At 43.3% G+C, this 20,049-nt stretch overlaps 1 protein-coding gene across 3 annotated transcripts in view; it reads left to right on the forward strand.

Moving 5' to 3' along the window:
• The first annotated feature begins 842 nt into the window (after window positions 1-842).
• AKAP12 (A-kinase anchoring protein 12) overlaps window positions 843-20,049 on the forward strand; it is a 30,346-nt gene continuing 11,139 nt past the window's right edge. Inside the window, exons 1-2 of one of the 3 annotated variants that reach the window (XM_079325908.1) lie at window positions 843-1,222; window positions 10,453-10,639. In XM_079325908.1, the coding sequence (XP_079182034.1) occupies window positions 1,085-1,222; window positions 10,453-10,639 (325 nt within the window). In that variant the 5' untranslated portion in view covers window positions 843-1,084. Of the gene's footprint in view, window positions 1,223-1,764; window positions 1,862-10,452; window positions 10,640-13,359; window positions 13,605-20,049 lie in introns of those variants that run through there. The other 2 variants (XM_079325910.1, XM_079325909.1) reach the window with 2 other exon arrangements.

Raw genomic sequence — 20,049 nt, forward strand, 5'->3', positions numbered from 1 at the left:
ACTTTGTAGAGGACAGGTATGTTTAGAAAAAATATTTATACTTATGGTGAAGAATATTAACATTAATGGATCTGTTTGCTACCCGTTTGGCTCATTGTGATTAGTCACTAATTTATTGTGTGCGCTATTTCACTGCTGATACCTTTGAAAGTACCAGGTAAGAGCCTGCCAACATACACACTGGTCCTGCTTCTGTGGCATGGGAAAGATGCTTTGTGTATTCTGGGCTAGGAGACACACTATACTGTTCTTGGCTTTGCTTGCTTATGCCATGATCTGGCATGAATTAATAACAGGGAACCCATCCTGCATGACAATACAAAAAAAAAAAACCCAACCAAAAAACCAAAAAAACCCCCAACAAACAAACAAAAAAACCCAAAAAGGGATTCTTTTGTTTCTTCAAAGTTGCCTAAGACATGGGACGTTACATTTCTGCATCAGCTGAAGCCTGTGCGTCCTTCCCTCAGGCAGCAGGCCCAGCACGGCAGAGGTCCGGAGCGCGGCGCTGAGGGCGGCTGCCCGCGGAGCCCAGCGCCCGGGCGGGAGCGCCAGGAGCCCCGCGGGGCCGAGGGGCGGCGCGGCCGGGCGGGGGGCCGGAGCCCCCGAGGGGCCGGCGAGCGGCCGCTGGTCCCGGTCCTGGTCCCGGGGGAGCGGCGAGGGGCCCGAAGCGCTGAGTCAGCGCCGCGGTGCCACCGCGGAGGGCCGGGGGCCGGATCCCCCCCGCCCGGCGGTGCCCGGGAGGGGCGGGGAGAGGCGGCGGCGGCGGCGGGCAGGGCGCTGCCCCCCTTGGCCGCTCCTTATCAGCCCGGTTTGATGCTGCAAGGCGTGTCCGGGGATCTGCTCATGTGATGGAGCAAGAGGCAGGCGGGCGGGGGGACCAGGGGAGGAGGTGATTTTCCTCGCTGCTCTCGCTCGCGCTTTTTTTTTTTTTTTCCCCCTTTCCATTTTTTTTTTTTTTTTAAATTTCCCCCCTCTCGCGCCCTAAAGGAGTTTGCAGAGAGCCGGGCTCCATTCCCGGCTGTGCCGCCGCCGCCCACCGCCAGCCCCCGCCCGCGGCTCCGCGCGGCCGCGGGGCAGCGCCATGGGCGCCGGCAGCTCCTCCGAACCGGCCGCCCCGCAGGACGGGGCAGGGGCCGCCGCCGAGCCCCCCAGCACCCCCCCGGAGCCGCTGCCGGCAGAAGACGCGGCGGAGCTCCAGCCACCGGCGGAGCCCGCCAAGGTAAGGCAGGGGCGGCGGGCATGCGGGTAGGGGGACGCGGGGCGGCGGCTCCCGCCGCGCCCCCGGGCCGGGGAAACTTTCCCGCCGCGGCTGCGGCCACCTGCCGCAGCGCCGGGCACCCCCCGGGCCGGGCGCGGAGCCGGGACTGCGCCACGGCCGGCGCCGCAGTCATAAAACTCCCGCCGGCGGCAGCAGCGCTGGGGCGGGGGACGAGGGCGGCCGCGGGGGCGCCGCCGCTTTTGTGTGCGGCCGGGGCGAGAGGAGCCGCACCCACCCGCGGCGAGGTCTGCGCCAAGCAGCTCCTGACTGCGGTCCTGCGGCCGGATCGCCGCGGCTCTCCGCAGCCCCCCCGCCCCATCCTCTCCCCTCCCGAGGGAGCAGGTGGGAGGCGCGGCGGGGCGCGGCCGGGCGGGCGGCTCGGCGGTGCCTGGGGCCGGGCGCCGGCCGCGCTGTGCCCCCTTCCCGCCCCGTGCCGCGCCCCCGGGCTCGGGCTCACCTGAGCCGCCCCGCGGGCAGGGGGCGGCCGGGCTATGGCGGGGGCTGGAGCCGCGGCTTTGCTGCGGCCCGCCGCCGCACCGCATAGGGGCACGGGGGAGGGACTCCCGAACTCCCAGCCCGTGGGGAGCGAAGGAGCCCTAGGTATGTGTGATTTAAAATAAAGCCGTTGAAGAATTGAAAGAAATTCTTTTAAAACATGTCTGGCGTTTAAAAATAGATTATGAATGAACCCATTTATCCCTCTGGAATAGGCGCGTTTAGGGGATTTTGGGACTGAAAGGGAGGTTATGTGCATCTGTGTGTTTACATAGCCTGGCTTTGGGGAGTTTGTGAGGGGAGAAATAATACCACGTTCTAGCGAGATATCCCCTTCTTCGGGCTCTTCTGAGTTTGGGTGCTAGGAGCAGGGAGACTCCGAAGTTTCTGTGACTGATGCGTGGGTGCATTAGATCTTGAGAACCGGTTATGACTTTGTTTCTTTGACCTTGTGGTTCAGATTTAACTTTCAAGTTGAATTTCCCATAGTTCCTGGCTGCCGCTAGACCTCCTTGTGCGTGTTTTGACAGATTTGAAAACCACATTGAGAATGAACTTTAAATTAACTAAGATTTATTTTATTTTCTTTTTAACCAAATAAGCGTTGGGGATTGGTGTTGGTTAACAAAATATTTCGCAGTTGTGTTGGGCAATTTTAGAATTCAGATGCTGACGTTCAGAAAAGAGGGAATTTATAACGGGCAAGCATTTGGCTATTGCGGTTGTTTAAAATTTAAGATAATGCGACTTTGAAGAAGGGACTTAATATTCATAGCCATGTTTATCCAGTTATGGGAACTAAGACCCTCTAAAAAAGAGAATTACATTAATACTGTTCTCAAGTACAGATTGCTATTAATATTGTGTTTTATGTCTTCTAAGCTTTAGGGAAAATGTTTTCTAGTAGATTTTTGCCTGGTTATTCAAGTAGTACTGTTTAAAATTGGGGAAGTTCTATTACCATTTTGCTGCTATAAGATATTGTGTTACTGCTGTTCTCCTAAAACAGCTGGTTTTGCCTTCCATTACATTATTTAAAAAAACAAAAAGTTTTAATGAAATTTAGTCACACTTTTTTTGTATCTCATTTATTTTTTTCTAAACATATGCATTAGTTACTATGCAGATTTGTGAAACAGTTTTTCATCATTATTCCTTCCAGCACTTTGAATTTGAAAATTACCAGGTCTTGCAGTGCCCCTGAAGAAATCTGTCAGCTAATTTGTTTGTGAAACATACAGTGGGAATCTTTTGTAGGGTGGTCTTCTTTCTTGTGATTTCCAAATAAAAATACTTATTACAACCCATTTAGTAGAAAAACTTTGGAAACTGACCTCAGTGGAATCCAACTTGAGTGAGCCTTGGCAAGGCAATTACAAATAAACTGTCTAAGCAACTAGTCTTATACAGGCTATAAAATCTCAGATAAGTTGTGCTTTCTTTTGTGATGTGAAATCCTTGGAAGATTTAATTAAATTTCTTTCATGATGTAGTTGCATTTTTTACAAGCTGAAAACCTCTTCGCCTTCTAGAAAGGAACAAATTTATAGTCATTAAGCTGTTTTGTTATTCACACGTGACTCTTTGGCCAGATACCAGTTTTTGGGTGTCCTGGTTACTAAAAGGGAGGATGTATGGCTTTGGTGTTGCTCATTTCTGCAGCCCAGGGACCCTGGGAAGCACTTGGTCTAGAGAATGAGGGGTATTTAGGGGCCTTTGGGCCCTGGCTTGTGAACAAGGTAGGTTAAATGTGGGTTCATTTGAGTATCTCTGCTATTGACTCCATCTTCTCTGAAATTCCTGCTCCCACATAAAGCAGCTCCAGAGTTTCCAGCCTACTACTGTACTAGGACTCGAAACGGGTGGGTTTCTTTACTGTAGCAAAAGAGTTAAACTCTGGCAGTGGAGGAGCTGCTCCTTATCTTGCATAGCCACCCCAACGTGGGAAGCCATGTCTGTAGGGAAGTGTGAGAGATCCTGGTGGTACCAATCCATTCAGCTGCCTGAACTGAATTAATCAGATCTGTGAATTGACACCCTGTTGAAACCAAGTTGTAGGGTATGGTTCTACAGAAGGCTGGTTTTTGAGCAGCAATGCTCTTTTCTCCCTCCTTTTCTTCTCTGTTTTGCCTCAGATGGTGCAGTCTCACTTTGCTGTGTTGTGTCCTAAGCTCGCCTTTCTGTAAGCAGGTTAAACTCACTAACCCTTCAGTAAACTGAAATTCATTCTTGCTGGACCATTTTCCTGATCATCTTGTGATTTCATTTGACTCCCACATTGTGGAGGTAAGACCAAGAGCAGGACAAGGCAAGCATTTCCAGCAGGGCAGGAGGGAAAATGAGTAAAAAACTCCTGTTGGTAGCAGTGAGCTGGTGAAAACACTTTGAAACCTCTTGGGCAGACTGTCCTGAGCAGCACGGAGGCCTGAAACTTGGCCTGAGAAGGATTTACCGGATTTCAGTACTGCTTCTAGAAGTAGAAACAAGATCTTCTTGGTCTTGAAGAAGACCAGACAATCATTTGGTGTCCTGAACTGGCAAAAGCCGTCGAGATGTCAGGTGAGGTGGTTCATGTGCTCCTGCCTCCTCCCCAGAGCAGCCTCTCCTTTATTGCATCTGGCACTGTGTGAGCTTGTTCAAGGAGCTAAGCCCCTGGAAAACTGTTCCAGTTCTTTGGCAAGGTCATTCTCTGCTGATGGAGTGAGATGTGTTGGCTTCTGGCGCTCAGCAGAAGCTGCAGGTACAGGGGAGCAGGTGTGATCTTGTGTCCAGAGCTGGACAAGAAGCTGGGTGACATTTCTGTTGGTGGCAGCATGTGTCTGGATTGGTTTGGGTGTCTCCATTTTGTGAGCACCCTCTCTGTTTGTAGCAGTGATGTGGCTCTCACCCAACTTCCAATTTTGATGCTAAGCACTGGAGATATGGAAAAAAAATCCAGTATGGTGCACTCCTATGGAGAGGAAGGTGACTTCAAGCCATCAGGGCAACACCAGGATAGCTGCGTCATCCTACCAGCATTGCAGCTGACAGTGACAATCGCACACACGCATCTAGAAGTTCGAGGTGCCAGCTTTAATGCAGGTTTCTTTCTGTGGCCCTGTGAAAGGAGGCAAGCAAGCTCTGTTGGAACAGCTACCTGAAACGGAGTAATTTCCGGAGAGAGAATTTGGAAAAATATGGGCATGCTAATAAGCTATTCTTGCACCAAAATCTATGCTTGTCAGAGATAATATTTTAATGGGGATTGACGGCTTGAAAATGCAGTGGTGGATTCCTGGCTTGCTGGCATGCAAGGGCCTCCACTTGAACAGCAAGTCATTCAAACTGTGTTTTCGGGATGGTTCCCATTTCTGAGTAGTAACCTGATTACGGTACCTGTGTTGTAATGAGAGCAAGTGTGTGCTAGACAGTAAATATTTGGAACTGTCTCTTCTAAAGAGGTTACCAGCTGAGATTGTCAGGGTGTCTTATTGTCCCACTGCCTGACAAATAACAGCTGGGGCAGACTTATATCTGCTGTTCAAACAACTGCGTTCTGGCGAGGGAGCTGAGTCAGCCTGAAAATACTACATCAGCAATGGTGAAACTAAACTTCTTCAAGGAAAGTCCCTAGAGTGTGTCTTTGGGAGCCCCAGTTGGAGACATTTGGTCTGAAGCTGCAGGGTTCCCCTGGTTCAGCGGATCTGATTCCCATTAGATACTCCTCTTCCAAGGAGGAAGAAACTGGCACAATTCAGTGGTAAGCAGTAAATTTTAGTGGTAAGGTTTGGAGGGCTGACCGTGCCTGTGGAGTGTTTGGGATGGAAGCATAAAAACGTGTAATTGAAAAAACGCACAATGGAAATTGGTGTCATAGAGGCACCAAAAGTGTGAAATAAGCCCCTAATCATATAGGAGATAAGAGGGAGGGGGTAGAGGGAGTGGCCGGGCACTTTGAAAGCCGAGGCAATTAGCTTGCGTTTGATGTGGTGGAGGCTAAAGAGATGCAAAGAGGAGCGTCGGGACTTTGAAAGTCCTCCAGGTTGGAAATGCAAGCCTGGGTGTGGTTGCTGAGAGGAGAGGAACGTGCTTTGTGCTCAGCCCTTGTTCTGGCTGGTCCTTAGAGCCTGGGTGAGCTGTACCTGTGAAATGCATCCATAAGGTGGTGTCTGAAAGGCATGAGACCTGGGAAGGAGCTCAGTGTGGATCAGGCTTCAGAGTAGACTGGGGGTAGTGCTTCTTTCACAGGTTGCAAAAAGAGATGGCAGAGATTAATTGGGTGTAGAAATGTTTTGGTGTTTCGAGTGGTTTGTTTTATCCATTTGGATTTCGAGGGTAGTCATCCATGAGGAGGTGTCACAGGGAAGTCAGGCTGAGAACTGGGAGAGAAGAGGGTAGATAGGAGATGGAAGATGTGGAGAAAGTTCTTGGCTTTGTCCTCAGGAGACAGAAATAAACTGATGGAATTAAGTGCGCTGTTATGTGCCTTACAGGAGAAGGGCCTTGTGTTTTCTTCACCTGGAACTTGCAGTGTCCCACGGACCTCTCATGTTTAGCTAATGCAAAACAAGACAAACTGCTGTGAACAAAGAGTCGGAATGATCCAATTTTTTTTTTTTCTTTTCCCAAGTGTTGGTATTTGAAGTTCTTTTTAATGAAGCAGTGTGTGCTGAGAGCAGACCCCCTGAGCTTGCCAACAGTTTTTCCCAGAGTTTCAAAATCAAGCTTCAGGAAAAATATTAGAGACCATTATGTTAGTTTGCTCAGTTGTTCAGACAGCTGGATCTGGCTATTTTAGTAATCTAGTGTAGAATCAGAGTAGCAGGATTAACAAAATGAGGCAAAATTAACTCTGGTACATTTGGGCCTGGTGTGAGGAATCCCTGGAATGATTTGGGTCTGGTACAAGGAATGTTGGGAATGATGGTGATCCTGGCGGGGGAAGTGGATGCTGCAAACCTCCCAGGAGCAGTGCCTGAAGGAAGTGTCCACTTCTGTACAGTGAGATCAGGACTTGCAGTTCATCCACATCTCATGCAATTTGTGGTGTTAATTTATCCATTTTCAATTTTGTGTGCGTTTAATGGGGTCTAACACTTGGACCCACTGCTGGATGCAAGCTGGAGCAGAAGCTGCTCTTGGTTGGAGTGATGTGGGCATCAAGCCTTGTGCATTGCAGTCTCATCAGCTGGGTGTCTGCCCTTTGCTTCCATCCTTGTGGTGAATGTGAGGCAAATAATAAAAAAATACACCCAGGCTGTATAGTAATGGCGTGACAGAAACTGGAGTGTTGCTTTGCTAATAGCCCTTTGTTTTGGGAATGAAGAATCTGAAAGATCAGTGAACTGGATAACCAGTTCTCCTTGGTTTCTCCTGTGTTTATGAGATGACACATTCATAAATTAATAATCAAAGGAGTGTAATTAATGTGTGCCACAAAAAACTGATAAATGTTGGTAAACCTGCCAAATGTGATGTCTCATTACTTGTAGATTAATGCAAAAAGATGAATAGAGAGATTCCTAATACCATTAATTTTTGTCTTTTTAAATTTTGTTTTCACCCATCTCTCTAAACTCTGATGTTGTATTTGTCTAAGCTTTACAACTATTCTCAATGGAATTAAGAACACTGCTCACCAAATTAGATGTAATTGGACTAAACTGCAGTTTAGATCCCTTCAGAGAAATGAAGCAGTTAATGTGAAGGAATACTGAAATTAGTTTCTTTTGAGGACTAATGCAGTGGGACAGACTGCACTGACCCTCATAAAAAGAGCCTGAGCAACTTTTTTTAGAACACACAACTTTTTTTTTTTTTTTTTTTTTTTTTTTTTTTTTTTTTTTTTTAACTAGTGATGCTGTTATGTCTCCTTTCACTTTTCCAACTGCCCAAAGATTTCTTCTCCTTTGCATGTTTTAATTTGGAAAAAGTACTATTGTTTTATTAGTTTTGATTATTCATTTATTTAAAGCAGAACACTTGATTTGAAAATCTAAGTTTGCCTTTGCAAGGCCAAGAATCACATCAAATTTTTCCCAGGGGACTGGGGTAAAAAAGTAGGGTTATAGTGCAGGTCTGGTCAGATTTGAAAATACTGAGGTTTTCCATGTATTTACATTTTTTACTCAGATGTGACTGATGTATCCTACTTCCTAAACTGAATTTATGTACAGAGTGAATAGGGATTATAATTATACTGGCAGGTTGTAAAAACTGCTTATAGTCTTACATTTAGTGATGTTTTATATTTATTTCTGTTTTTCATACTGGAGTATTGCAGATTTAACAGATCCAAAGGTTGTCTGCTAGTGACTGGCTCTGGCCTGAATCTTGGTCTGAAATCACAAGTCTTTAGGATTGTATAAAGTCAGTTTTCCTGAATGCACCAAAACTGCAGAATCAATTCAGAGCTGGGGTAATAATAAGTGCTGTTACCATTGTTAATATTTTATTGCAATAGTCTGTGCTCAATTTAGGAAGGAGACAAGCTGTACTGCATTGGGGTACCAAGTACCTTTGTGCTCTGGTTCTTTGCAGAGTCCACTGGTGCTTGTTAGGCAAATGGTTGAGTGTGTCTGTACATGGAGCTAGCTTTAAAAAGGTGTGCTGCCTGGGGGGAGGTTTGGAGAGAAAGGCAAAGAAGTCTTTGAATAACTTGAGGAATGCTAAGATACTCAGTTCTGTTGCCTTTCTTGTGACTTGAAAGAATTGTTGGTGTTAATTCTGAAGGTATCATATTGAAATAGTCATCCATGGCTTTTTCTTCAGATAGCCAAGCTCCCTGAGAGCCAGTCCAGTTAAGGTTGTTCTTGTGTTTGCAGGACTCGCAGTTGTCTTTCAAGAATGAATCAGTAAAACTTATTATTATTAAAAAATAGTAGTTGTCCTTTACTAAATTTGTACAGAAGAATCTTAAAGCCCTTTCAGAATTAGGTTGTTGTTTTCTGTATCTGATTTTTCTGCTTGTCTTTAATCGGCTACTGCCATTCACCTACTATTGTGTGCAGCTGCAGAGGAGCTTCCCAGGGTTTACGTGCCTTTGTTCAGTAGTGTGGTGTCTTTATCCCTCCTGAGTTCCCGTGTTTTAGATTTACGGGAAGGATGATATGAGAAGCAGGAATGTAATCTGAGTGCTGAGCCATCCTGTATTTCTTCTATTTAATATCTGGTCTCAGCATGTGAAAACTCTGAAGCCAAATTATTCCATCTGTGGTATTGGCAGTGGAGCAGAATGGGATCCTTTTTCGTGAGGTGGATTATGTGGCTGTGAAAGGCAGCTTTGAGGAGCACAACAACACCGGGTGGAAACAATTTGGCTTAATTAAGGGCTTCTGAACTGAAAATTTGGAACCTGAATGCACACACTTCATTGCTTGTGGAAGTGGGGTACAGCGCTTCTCCCAGATCACACCCAGCGTGTGAAAAGAGGCTGGTGATTAAGAGGAAAGCCCTTTTCCTGGCACTGTGTTGATTTGTCTCTTGACTTGAAATTCTGTTGCAGCAGGCTAATTACTAATCAAAATAAATAAATAGATTTCCCCATTCAGAATGTTTATGTGGGGGGGGGAGGGAGGGTTGGGAGAGAATCATCAGGAATGTGGTATCTTCCTGATCCCAGTTTGGTGCTTCAGGTGTATGTTTTTAGATCCTATCTTTCAGTATAATATATCTGTGATACCTTTTGATTAATTAACAGGGCTTCATTGGCAGTATTTTGGGAGTACAGATGAGTTGTAAAACAATGACACATAATTAAGGTTTGCTGTTCCACCAGAGGAACTGCAAACCTTCGCTTCAGAAATAATGGTTAATTAATTGAAATGGCTTCTGTTGGAAGGTAATAGAATCAGTTGGAGAGCTAGTTCATTAAATAAAGGGTAATCAATAAATTAAAAGGTAATTAAGTATCTTATAATGACCACAACACATTCCATACTTTAAAAAAATGCTTGTGAAAGTATATTTCATCTTACAGGGCAAGCCAGTACAAATTCTGAAAATAATTAAAATGTATCAGGTGTGGAGGCTGAAAAACAGATTCTTCTTTTTACACATATTAGTAAATTTAGAAAAAAATATTTCAAATGCTAGCGGGCAGAGTCCCAAAGAATTGCAAAGCTCTTTTGTCCTGTTAGAATAGTTTCTGCCTAATAACAGGTCCAAAAATTCTAGTTTTAATCTGTTTCACTGCATTTCCTTGAGGAAAATCCATATGTATTCTTCTTTCTGTCCTGAATAGTTCCATTTCTTTGTAGTTGTATTGTTGATGATGATAAGCACATCAGGAGAGGTGCAATACCAAAGGCTGTATTGTAGAGAGGATTAGTTCATATATCAGAGCAGTTGTGCCAAACATTTTGAATAGAGAATTTCTTTCCATCAGCTAGATTCACCTTATCCTGGAGTTTTCCTTCATGGAAGAAACCAGTTTCTACACAGGGTTATAGGCCATTGTCTGTAAGACCTGCTTTTTCCATGTATTTCATGTGGGAGAGCAGAAAGATGAATAGTCCCAGTTGTGTTTTGGTTTTTCTTCCTCACAGAAGTACTTTTATTTATTAAAGTTAAAAGTGCTTGCATGTATGTATTCAAAATGAGAATGAAAGAACATTCTGTGTGGGCTGGGGGGGCAATTCAGCCTAATACTGATGTTTTCTTTTCCTTCTCTCTTTCTTTCCCCACTGCCATCCTTCAATCAATATTTGACCACGCAGGCTTTAAACGCAAGTTTACCAGTACCTGAAGTTGGTGAAGACAGTGTGAAGCACGATGCTTCACCACAGGAGCCACTGCAGCTGGGAGCTGTTACAGCATCTAAGGAACTGGGTGGGCAGCAGTCAGAGGTGGCTTCACCACTCCAGGAATCACCAGCAGAGCAGACGGAGTCTGCTGGAACAGATGGTGAGTAAAAACGTGTGTTCAGTGGATGTATCATAGAGGCCTGCCTGCTGAATGGGATGGGAAGTGGAAATGGGGCTCTGCTACTGAACAGGTACTACTCAAGTGATCTGTTGTTGCTCAGGTGCTTCTAGAGCACTGTTTGGGGGAGATGTTTTCTCTGTAGGAGAGAGTTCAGATGGCTTGTGGACTGAAGGTGTTGGTGTCAGTGGTGGAGGTGCCCACCTGTTCCCCCTTAGGGGTCACTCTCAGCTCTGAGTACCTCAGTACCTCTGCTTGTCTGCTGACCATCCACCTGGTAGGAGCAGCTCGGTTTCCACTCAGTTCCTGCTGCATAGGCCTGTCCCTTCCTTCATAAAGCAGAAATCCTTTTGTATTAATTCATTAGTGATAATAATAAATGATTTTGAACTCATAGGAAGGGACAGGCTGCTAATCCATTGATTTTACCTTGATTAAAGTTCCCTTTCCTACAGCTTTTAATCAGATTTGCATTTGGACCACAAAACCTTTCTCATCATAGGCATCCCAGTGTATTCTGTCTTGGGAATGTCGCCCTTGCTGCACAGTCAGGAATGTGCTGTTCTTTCTCCTGTGTGATGTGGTAGCCCATCTTTTCTGTCCTCATCAGCCTCTTCTTGCTTCCCTCTGTTCCTGTTCACAGGCATGCATTGAGAGATCTGCTTCAGCAGTCCTGCTGACTTTTTTGGCAGGATGGCAGGAGGGAGAGCTGGTTTTCAATCAGAGCAGGCATCTAATGGTGGTGGAGAACAGGGAAGGGATGGGGCAGGGAGAAGAGTAGATGAGGCACTATCTTAAATGTCAGCCTATAGAGTAGGTAAGGCATGTGTGTGTAACCCTTAGTGTACTCCAGGGCTTGAATCCTGGTAAAAGCCATTCTTCATCACATCTTTAGATTAATTGCCATAATGCTTTTATCCCAATAGAAAGCTACCATGTTTTATCCTGAGCTTTTGCGCCTTTTTTTTTTTTTTAATCATATCAGTAGGGGCTTTTGACACTATAAAAAAGAGGTGAAACTTATTTTATCCTTCATGAAACTACACTTCTCTAAAATTTTACTCTTAAGTGGACAGGGATGGGGGAAGATACTTGCTAAACAGAGTCATAAAGGAAGAGAAAATACCTGATGTTTGGGAGCAGTGTCAGAAAATTTCATGTTGATATTCAGCTTCTGGATCAAGTAAAAGAAAAGGCCGTTGAAAGGGCATGAGTTTCAAGATAATAGCCAAAGATTATAATTATTTTTGAATAATCCTGGATTGTAGTTTCAGTTGTATGGAAATCACATACCTAGGATATGTAATGAAGAGGTCTGAAGCTCCCTTTGAGTGCAGGTGTAACCACTTGCACAGCATGATGTGAATATGCACAGCATTAGGAATTTGGATTTGAGTAGACTGCCTGAAAATCCTTGGCTTTGTTTTGAGAATCATCTCTCCTGTGGTTGTGTGATGCTCCTGTTGTAATCCTGTCTTGTAAGACAAAAGCTTGTAATTTTGTCAGTGTTGTCAGTGGAGCCAAGCCTACATGGTAACATTATTTATGTGAAAGGGAAAACAGTTTTCTGTGTTTACTCTTGACAGGAGATGCAGCATACATTTGCTGGTAACAATAGCTGAAAATGACATCATGTATAGAGACAGAACTTGCTCAGTTGAGCACAGGAAAGAGTTCTTCAAGTAAAAGTTATCTTCAGATGTTTGTGTCCATTCCTCTGGACCTTAGAGAGTCTGGTCTACCTCATCTGTCCTTAGGCAGATGAATAAAGAGAAGAGTTACTTCTTGCAGAGAAATCTTTCCACATAGAAGAACTCATTGTTTATTTCACCTTGCTTGCGAGTCTAAACTCAGAAGTATTGTGGCACCAAACACTGAAACAACACAAGGGTTTGCCTATAATAAAGGAGTGTTTATGATTAAACGTTTTTTGGGTTGCTTGGTCCTTATCATTATTTGAATCTTGCATTCAGAAGACCACTTGGGAGATGACCTAGACTCATTAAAGTTGCCACTATAAAATTAAATTAACCAGATATTCTGGTAAATTGGCTGTGAAGTTGTTTCTGACAGTCTGAGAGATGAAGGCCCAAAATATCATCAGAACTTTGGACATATTCAACACAATCAATTGTAATCAAAATAGAAATACTGTCGCTATTACAGAAGGACACCTATATTAGATACTGAGCCTTTGTGTTATTTTATCATACTGCTTCCCTTTTTTACTCTCAGTAGGATCATTAAATTACAAGTATCTGGAGTAATGTGTTTATAAAACTCTTGAAAGCAGAATTTGAGACAATTTATAAGTAATTAGGTTGTAGAGAGTTCCAATTTAAAAAACCCTCCAGACAAATGAAAACTGAACAAAAAAAGGCGAAACCAACCCCACAGTGTAACAGGCAAAGGAGCAATTACTTCAGTGTGGAAAGCCAGAAGCGTGTTGTATGGTTTTGTTTATGAGGGACAAAATCCAGGGGTTTTTAAGCCGCCTCTGTTGCGTTCGGGTGCGGATGCTTTGTGGGAAGGTGCTGCAGCAGCGGGAGCTGAAGCGGGCGGCTGGTTCGAGGGGGATGCGGGCTCCAGCGGCGGCTCCGGGCGGGACCCTGCGCGGCACCGCGCTCGTCCGCCGGCGGTGGGAAGAGCCGGGCGGGCGGGGGGCGGTCCCGGGCGGGGCCCGGCGCTGTCCGGGCTGGGGGGAGCGGCCGTGGGGCTCGGGGGAGAGCCCAGCCCTCCGACAGGCAGACTTTCATCGGGCAGCCTGCGCTGCGGCCGTCCCTCCGTGCAGCCAGCGGGTGCCGGCGGTGGAAGCGCCGCTGCCTCCGGCCGCCTCCCTCTCGCTGCCTTCGGCTGGGGCTGCCCCGCGGGCCAGGGAGGAACCTCGGAGCGGAGCTTCGTGGTGCCGCTGTGGCTTCAGCCATGCTGGGGACAGTGACGATGGCGGGTAAGGCGGTGCGGCGCTGCCGGGTGCCGGCACACGCGGTTTCTGCCCGGGCTCGGCGGCGTGCGGGGCTGCGGGAGCGCCGCCGAGCCCCCGGGGTTAGCGACTCTGCGCTTCGGGCAGGGCCACAGGGATTGAAAGGTCTGCCTGCCTTAAGGGTTCTTACCTCGGTGAGAACCGCTTCCAAGGTTGCTGGAACTTCAGGAAGTGCCATATCGCCTCCAGCGGTGTGGTACCTGCGATACGAGGCTTTATGAATGTGGAGGTGCTAACTGGGTGTTCTTCTGCAGGGCGGGGACCTGGTGTCTGAAATTGGGAATAGAAAGAAAAGGTAGTGACCGCACTGATGGTGCTGTTTTACATCAATCAGGCAATAAGGCAGTAAAATACCTTAAGAGCTCAACTTGGTGAAATTGGAGGAAATATGGAAATTGGCATCGTTTATATGTTGTAAAAATATTTGCATGAGAGAAATGAAGCTGTTACTCTGTTAGTGTTTTATCTTAACGTAGCAAAAGTCAGAGGGTATCAGCACCGTGGCAAGGATGTGTGTGTCTGTGTGGATGGGAGGCAGCGGGATCCCAGCCTGCAGTACCAAAAACTTGATCCTGTGTGCGCTGAACTCCGCACATCTTACTGGAGGAATTAGCATGAAAGCCACTGAAACTAAGAGCTAATACCGTGCCCTAGTTGGGCTTTCTGAAAAGATGAATTTTGGGGGAGCAAAGAATTAAAAGAAAAAGCATTATCGCACTTCTGGGTTTGCACAAACTTGTCTCTTTCTCTGGGAGACAAAGTTCTATTATGAAGTTTAAATAAACAAACCCCGGATTTTTTTGTGGGTTGTTTTTTTTTTTTCCTCTAAAGATAGCTAATTTGCATCGGAATTTCACTCAGATTGATGATGTATGGCTCTAGCTATCTAGGAAATCTTTATTTCATTGTATTAGTAATTACTCTCTTTTATATTGTTTGTTGGAGCCAGTGAATGAATTCGACAAATAGGGGGAGTTTATTCATGCAAAATACTTGAACTTTACAATACATATCGACAACAAAGCCTGTAGAAGTGCGGCTCCATTTGGAGCGGGCCCTGGGGAGGACTGTACGTGATTTGAATCAGTGAGTAGTGCAGGAGATATCCTACTGCTGTTTACAATAGGGTTTTCATTAAACTCGATGTTTAATGAGCTTATCACATGCTGAGTCTTTTTCCTCAAGGGTTCTCTATTTTTTTTATTTCCTTTTATTGTTAGCAATTAAAGGTTAAACTGTTTTTCAAAAGCAATGTCTTTATAGGTTTGTACAGTTTTGATCGTTTGAGGTTTTCCTTATTTAATAATTCCTGTGGAAGAACCTTGAATTTTCACTGCAGCACAGCTGCTTCTATAGTACATTTTGCAGGAATTGCATTTAGCTTGTATGTGTTGGAAGGGACAGAGGACCTCTGCTTATTGGTATGAAGGAGTGTATTAAGCTGTCATGTGTCTAATTAGTGCAGATGCAGCTCCATCTCCTTTGTGGTGAGTTTTTGAGGTTTACATTAGTCTTTATGTGGTCGTTTTGATAAAGAAAAATTTTCAATCTGCTTTTCATTGTTCATTGATCATTAGGGCTTCTCAAAAATCTCCTAATGTTTACTGGCCTCTATTGCTTATCCCATGCTTGTTGCTAATGGAGTAATGAAATTTTTTCCCCTCAGATACCTCAGTGTTAGAGTTGCTTCTATCTTCTCCGGGTGAATTGATTTTATTTTAAGAAGCAGAACCAAGTCACTGAATGTGAGATGTGGACAGCATGTCTAACCATGAAATTTCATAAATATTTGTAGCATGCTGGTTTGGTTCCCAAACAGAACAGCTGTGCTGGTCTGAGAGCTGTTTATTATTGTGAGTGTATTTAATGACGAATTTCTAACTACAGCAGCTATTCCAAGCCATAGATAATGACCATTCTGGCTTTAAAAGTCCTCTGTAAATTTTTAAAGAAGAATTATACTGTTTTCTGATGTTTTAGGCTGCTTCTTGAAACACTGAAATGAAAAAAGAAATATTTTAATCTTGAATAAATGAGATACATAACTTTTCCTGCTGGAATTTGAGAAGCTGGGCTCAGAATTGGAATTTGAGAAGCTCTGAGTTGGAGCAGACAAATACAGCTAAATCAAAATCTTCTAAAAATAAAGATTTTTGAGGAATGTTTGGATGTTACAGCATCACAGCGGAAATGATTGCGTGTTTGGGGGATTTTTTTTTTTTGCTTGTTTGTTTTTTCAGTTACTTTTCTAAGATGTCATTTTCTGGGGATGCTGCTTTTGCTTTCTAAAGTCATGAAAAATAGTTATTTTGTGGCTTGTTCCTTTTTTTGGTTTTTAAAATGAACACAAAGTGTGTGAGATTTTTGAACCTAACTCTTCAGTTCCCACCCAAGTACCAGAGAACTGAAGACTAAAAAGTACTTGTTTCAAAAGCTTCGAAATAACATCATAGTTAAAAAGCTCATGAATTGCATGGGTGCACTGTGAGATTTAGCATGCAAAAATCTTTTTAAATCCTCCCTCATTATTTAATTAATCTGAAAGAACTTGCTCCCTGCAATGAACATGGCAAGTCAGTTCTTAGAAAATTTAGTGAATAGAAGGGAGAAGGATGTATTGTGTTTTTTCTATGGAAGAGTAGTTAATACATTGAAGTGGAAATAAATATGGTGTGTAGCAGGCAAAGGAAGGAAGAATTTTTTAAAAAATGCATTGTTGAGAAGCAGAAATGTTACAGGTGTAGTTAAAAAAATTAAATATTTAGAAGGACAACACATAATCATATTTCCATGTTATTTTGTTACTGCAAAGTGAGTACTGTGTTTGAGGTATTAAACTCAACTTTTTGAAACTCACGATTAAAAGAATCAAAATTTGTGGTGTAATACCCACTTTATACACTCTGTAGTGAAACTTTAAAGCACAGATTGTTTGCTTGTGTTTGTTTTGGTTTTTTTTAAAGCTAAAGTGCTCAATTTCACAAGTAATTCTGGACAGCTACTTATTCTTAATAAATCTGCTCAGGGTAGGTTTTTTCATAGATTTTGTAATTTCAAGCTGTGTTTTGGTTTTTAATTACTCACTTGTATCAGTTTTTATCCTTTATATTGTCATTTATGTTTCTAATGATAATTAGATGAATTGTGCAGTTGAGAAAACTGCGTTTGACAAATACAAGCTCAGTTCAGATTTTTTTTAATTGCCTTCTGTTTGTGTCACGTTCATTTTAGTAGCAGTAGCTAGTGGTTTGTTGTTTGTGTGGGTTTTTTGTTTGTTTGTTTGTTTCACAAGTTGTGTTTGTAGCAAATCTAGACGCAACAGATGCAAATGATTGTAAAATACACCTCATGGCTACAGCATTTGCTTTTGCTCATGTGAACCTAGTGAGAGTTGTGTATGTGACCAAAAGCACGATTTAGCCCTAAACACTGAAATAAATGGAAACAGCACAAAGCCTCTGGAGCCTTGCAGTGGCTGGAGGAGTTTGCGAGGTGGGCGCTGGGTGTGTGTCACATCCATCTGAGAGATTGAGAATGTAGGGAATTCATGGAAAAAATCCAGCGCCGTGCTGCAAATCCTTAGGGGGAAAAGTCAACCAACTCCAGATGTTGACAGGATTGACTTGGAGCATATGAAGTGCTGTGGATTTAACTCTTGCAGTCAGAGTGCTTTTCTTTAACTCTTTGGTAGCTACCAGGGGAGAAACACATTTTCACTTCTGAAGAGAGATGAACAGTTAAATTGCACTGCCGACAGTGTCAGTCTACAGAAAGAAGAGTTTAATTATTTGTTTTATTTTTAATGGGATGAGACAGGAATTCAGTCATTCTGAAAATACTAATTCTCCAACAACTGATCAGCATGCTCCTGATAAAATAGAAATCTTACAGTGGGCTAAGTACCTATGAAATTGTGAAATCAAGCGCCTCTGAGTCCTCAAGACTGTCAACTTTGAAAATTTCTTTCAGAATAAAACATGCAGTTATTAAAACATGAGCAGCACCTTGATTAAATTAAAAATATTTGAAAGGTTAACTGGTATGTAAGCAGTTAAAATAGAATTTCAGTGTTGGTCCTTAGCCATGGTAGATTTAAACAGCAAAGTTTATCAATTTTATGATATCACCCCTGATCTTTATCACTTCATCTTGGTATAGTTTTGTTGTATTCTACTCCTTGGCTAACACATAGCTGGTAAAGTACAGCCCTGCTCAGGAGAGACCTAGGGAAATGTTATTCATATCAGTATTTTACTGTATTTGCTTTGTTTTGTTTTCTGGTAGCTCTTTGGATGAGCCTGTCTGGTGTTTAAGGTACTTTCAAAACCACTGAATTAATTCAGAAAATACTGGTTGTCTTGCCAGAAAAACCCATGGTAGTGACATGATATAGAACTCTGACCAGCAATGCCTTGTGTAACTACCTTCCAAAGCTTTCTGCATTCAGAATTGTACTGACAGCATTTGGGCACTGAAGTGTCATTAGTAAAACCATCACTGTAGAATCCAACCTAAATGTAAAGTTCTGAGTATACATTGTGAATGAAAGTACAGCTTGGATGCTTGTGGCATTGGAGCATTGTCACACAACAGTGGCAGCCTCCTGGCAACATGCATGCAAATTTCCTGAATGGCACCTCCTTCCTCAAACACTGAGAAAAGGCATCAGAAATTCTGTTTTAAAGAATCTTCCAGGGTTTTTAAAATGTTAAAGAAGGAGACAAAGTGGAGACCTCAGGTTCAACAGCAGCAGGTCACTTACCAGCTGACAGTGGAATGTTATCTTGGTGATGAAATACCTTCTGGACAGGTTAAACCCTTTGGTGAAATTGAAGTGCTTGGGCTAGGTCTGTAAGTGTATCATCTCTGCACCATGAAGAAGAGATGGAAGTGTGATGTGTTGTAGCATAGCTGTGACTTTTCAGACTGGCACTCATAAGTGTGTTCAGTCAGTCAATATTTCTGTTATTTTTTCCTTTTGCACCCTTTAGTGAAGGTAACGTGTCTGCTGGATGGACACACAAGGAAGAGCTAATTACTGTCAGCTTGATTTAACAGTTTAACAGAAAGCTTACCACTGCCTCTAAACCCTGTGTTCTCTATTTCTGTGACTGCATTTGCTATCTTAATTCATACCCATACCTACAGATTTTGTAATAGTCACAGCTCTTTTTACCTGCAAAACATTTTGAAGAGACATGGTCTTTATCTTAGGGTGTTATGGACACAAAATTTTATTAACAGAATAAGCAAAAACCCTCTGAATGTGTATCTTAAACATGAAGAGATGCCTTTATATACTGGTTTTGTATTTTATCTCTCTTTGGAAATGGAATGCCTCATTTATTCGTATTCTTTTATCATTGCACTCTTACAGTAACCCCATTTATCTGTAAAACCTGAAACTCATCTTAAACACTGAATTTACACTAAACACTTGTGCTAGTTTGGTAGGAATTTGGAAGGGAATTTCCAAAAGGATGTTTCCTTAAGGGAATTAAGAAAAAACTAGAAATAAATAAAAAAAAAAAAGAAATATCACCTTTTTTTACAAATTTTTTGAAAGCTCAGGATTTTCAGTGATGATGGGCATGCATTCCCCAGGGAGTGTTTGCAGGAGGAAGGGTGAGCCCGTAGAAATCCATGTCTGTGCAGTCCAGAGTGCCTTCTGACTTCCCCACTCCCTTCTGCCTTCCTGCAGTTCTGGTCATTCCCACTTAGACCCAGCATTTCCCACTGGCTCTCAGCCCTGTATTTCAGTCTACCTTGATCTAACTCATGTCAGATGGAGATTTTAAGGTGTGTAAGAGTAAGCAGATTGGCATTAATACAGGGCTGGGACAAACAGAAAGACTCTATTGACCGTGTTTCCAGCAGAGACGCTAAGAGGTCTGCCTCATGAGCAGATTTTTAGTTAATGTTAAATGATCAGTATAATTTAGTTTCATAGCTGGTCAAGCCAAAGGAATCATTTTTAGTATAAACAAGCTTAAGAATATATTAAAGTACTTGTTTCTAAATAATTGTAAAATATGAATGTTTTGAAGATAGTGTCTGAAGAAGTGCCTCTAACTTTGTGAATTCCTCTTAAGCCTTTGACAGTTTTCTGTTGAATTCCATAGTTTTATGGAAATAGCAAGGACTTTATTTCCAGACCTAGGAATAAATGAACACAGACACAGAAGTAGTTCCTTGACTTTATCCTCATATAGTCTCAACATACAACTAAATAAACAAAATGTAATGTTTGATTGATATGAGTTACTTGCTTATGGGTTGTTCTAGTGTTTACAAGAGGTATCTTACCAATGGACTAAAAATTCTGGCTGCTTCTTCAAGATGTCTCTCTTGTCTTATAAATGGCTCAGTTCAAACATGTCTGGTCAAAAATGTTTGGGGAGTTAGCATGTTA

This window comes from Erithacus rubecula, assembly GCF_903797595.1.
Source record: "Erithacus rubecula genome assembly, chromosome: 2".
NCBI classification, from domain to species: domain Eukaryota; kingdom Metazoa; phylum Chordata; class Aves; order Passeriformes; family Muscicapidae; genus Erithacus; species Erithacus rubecula.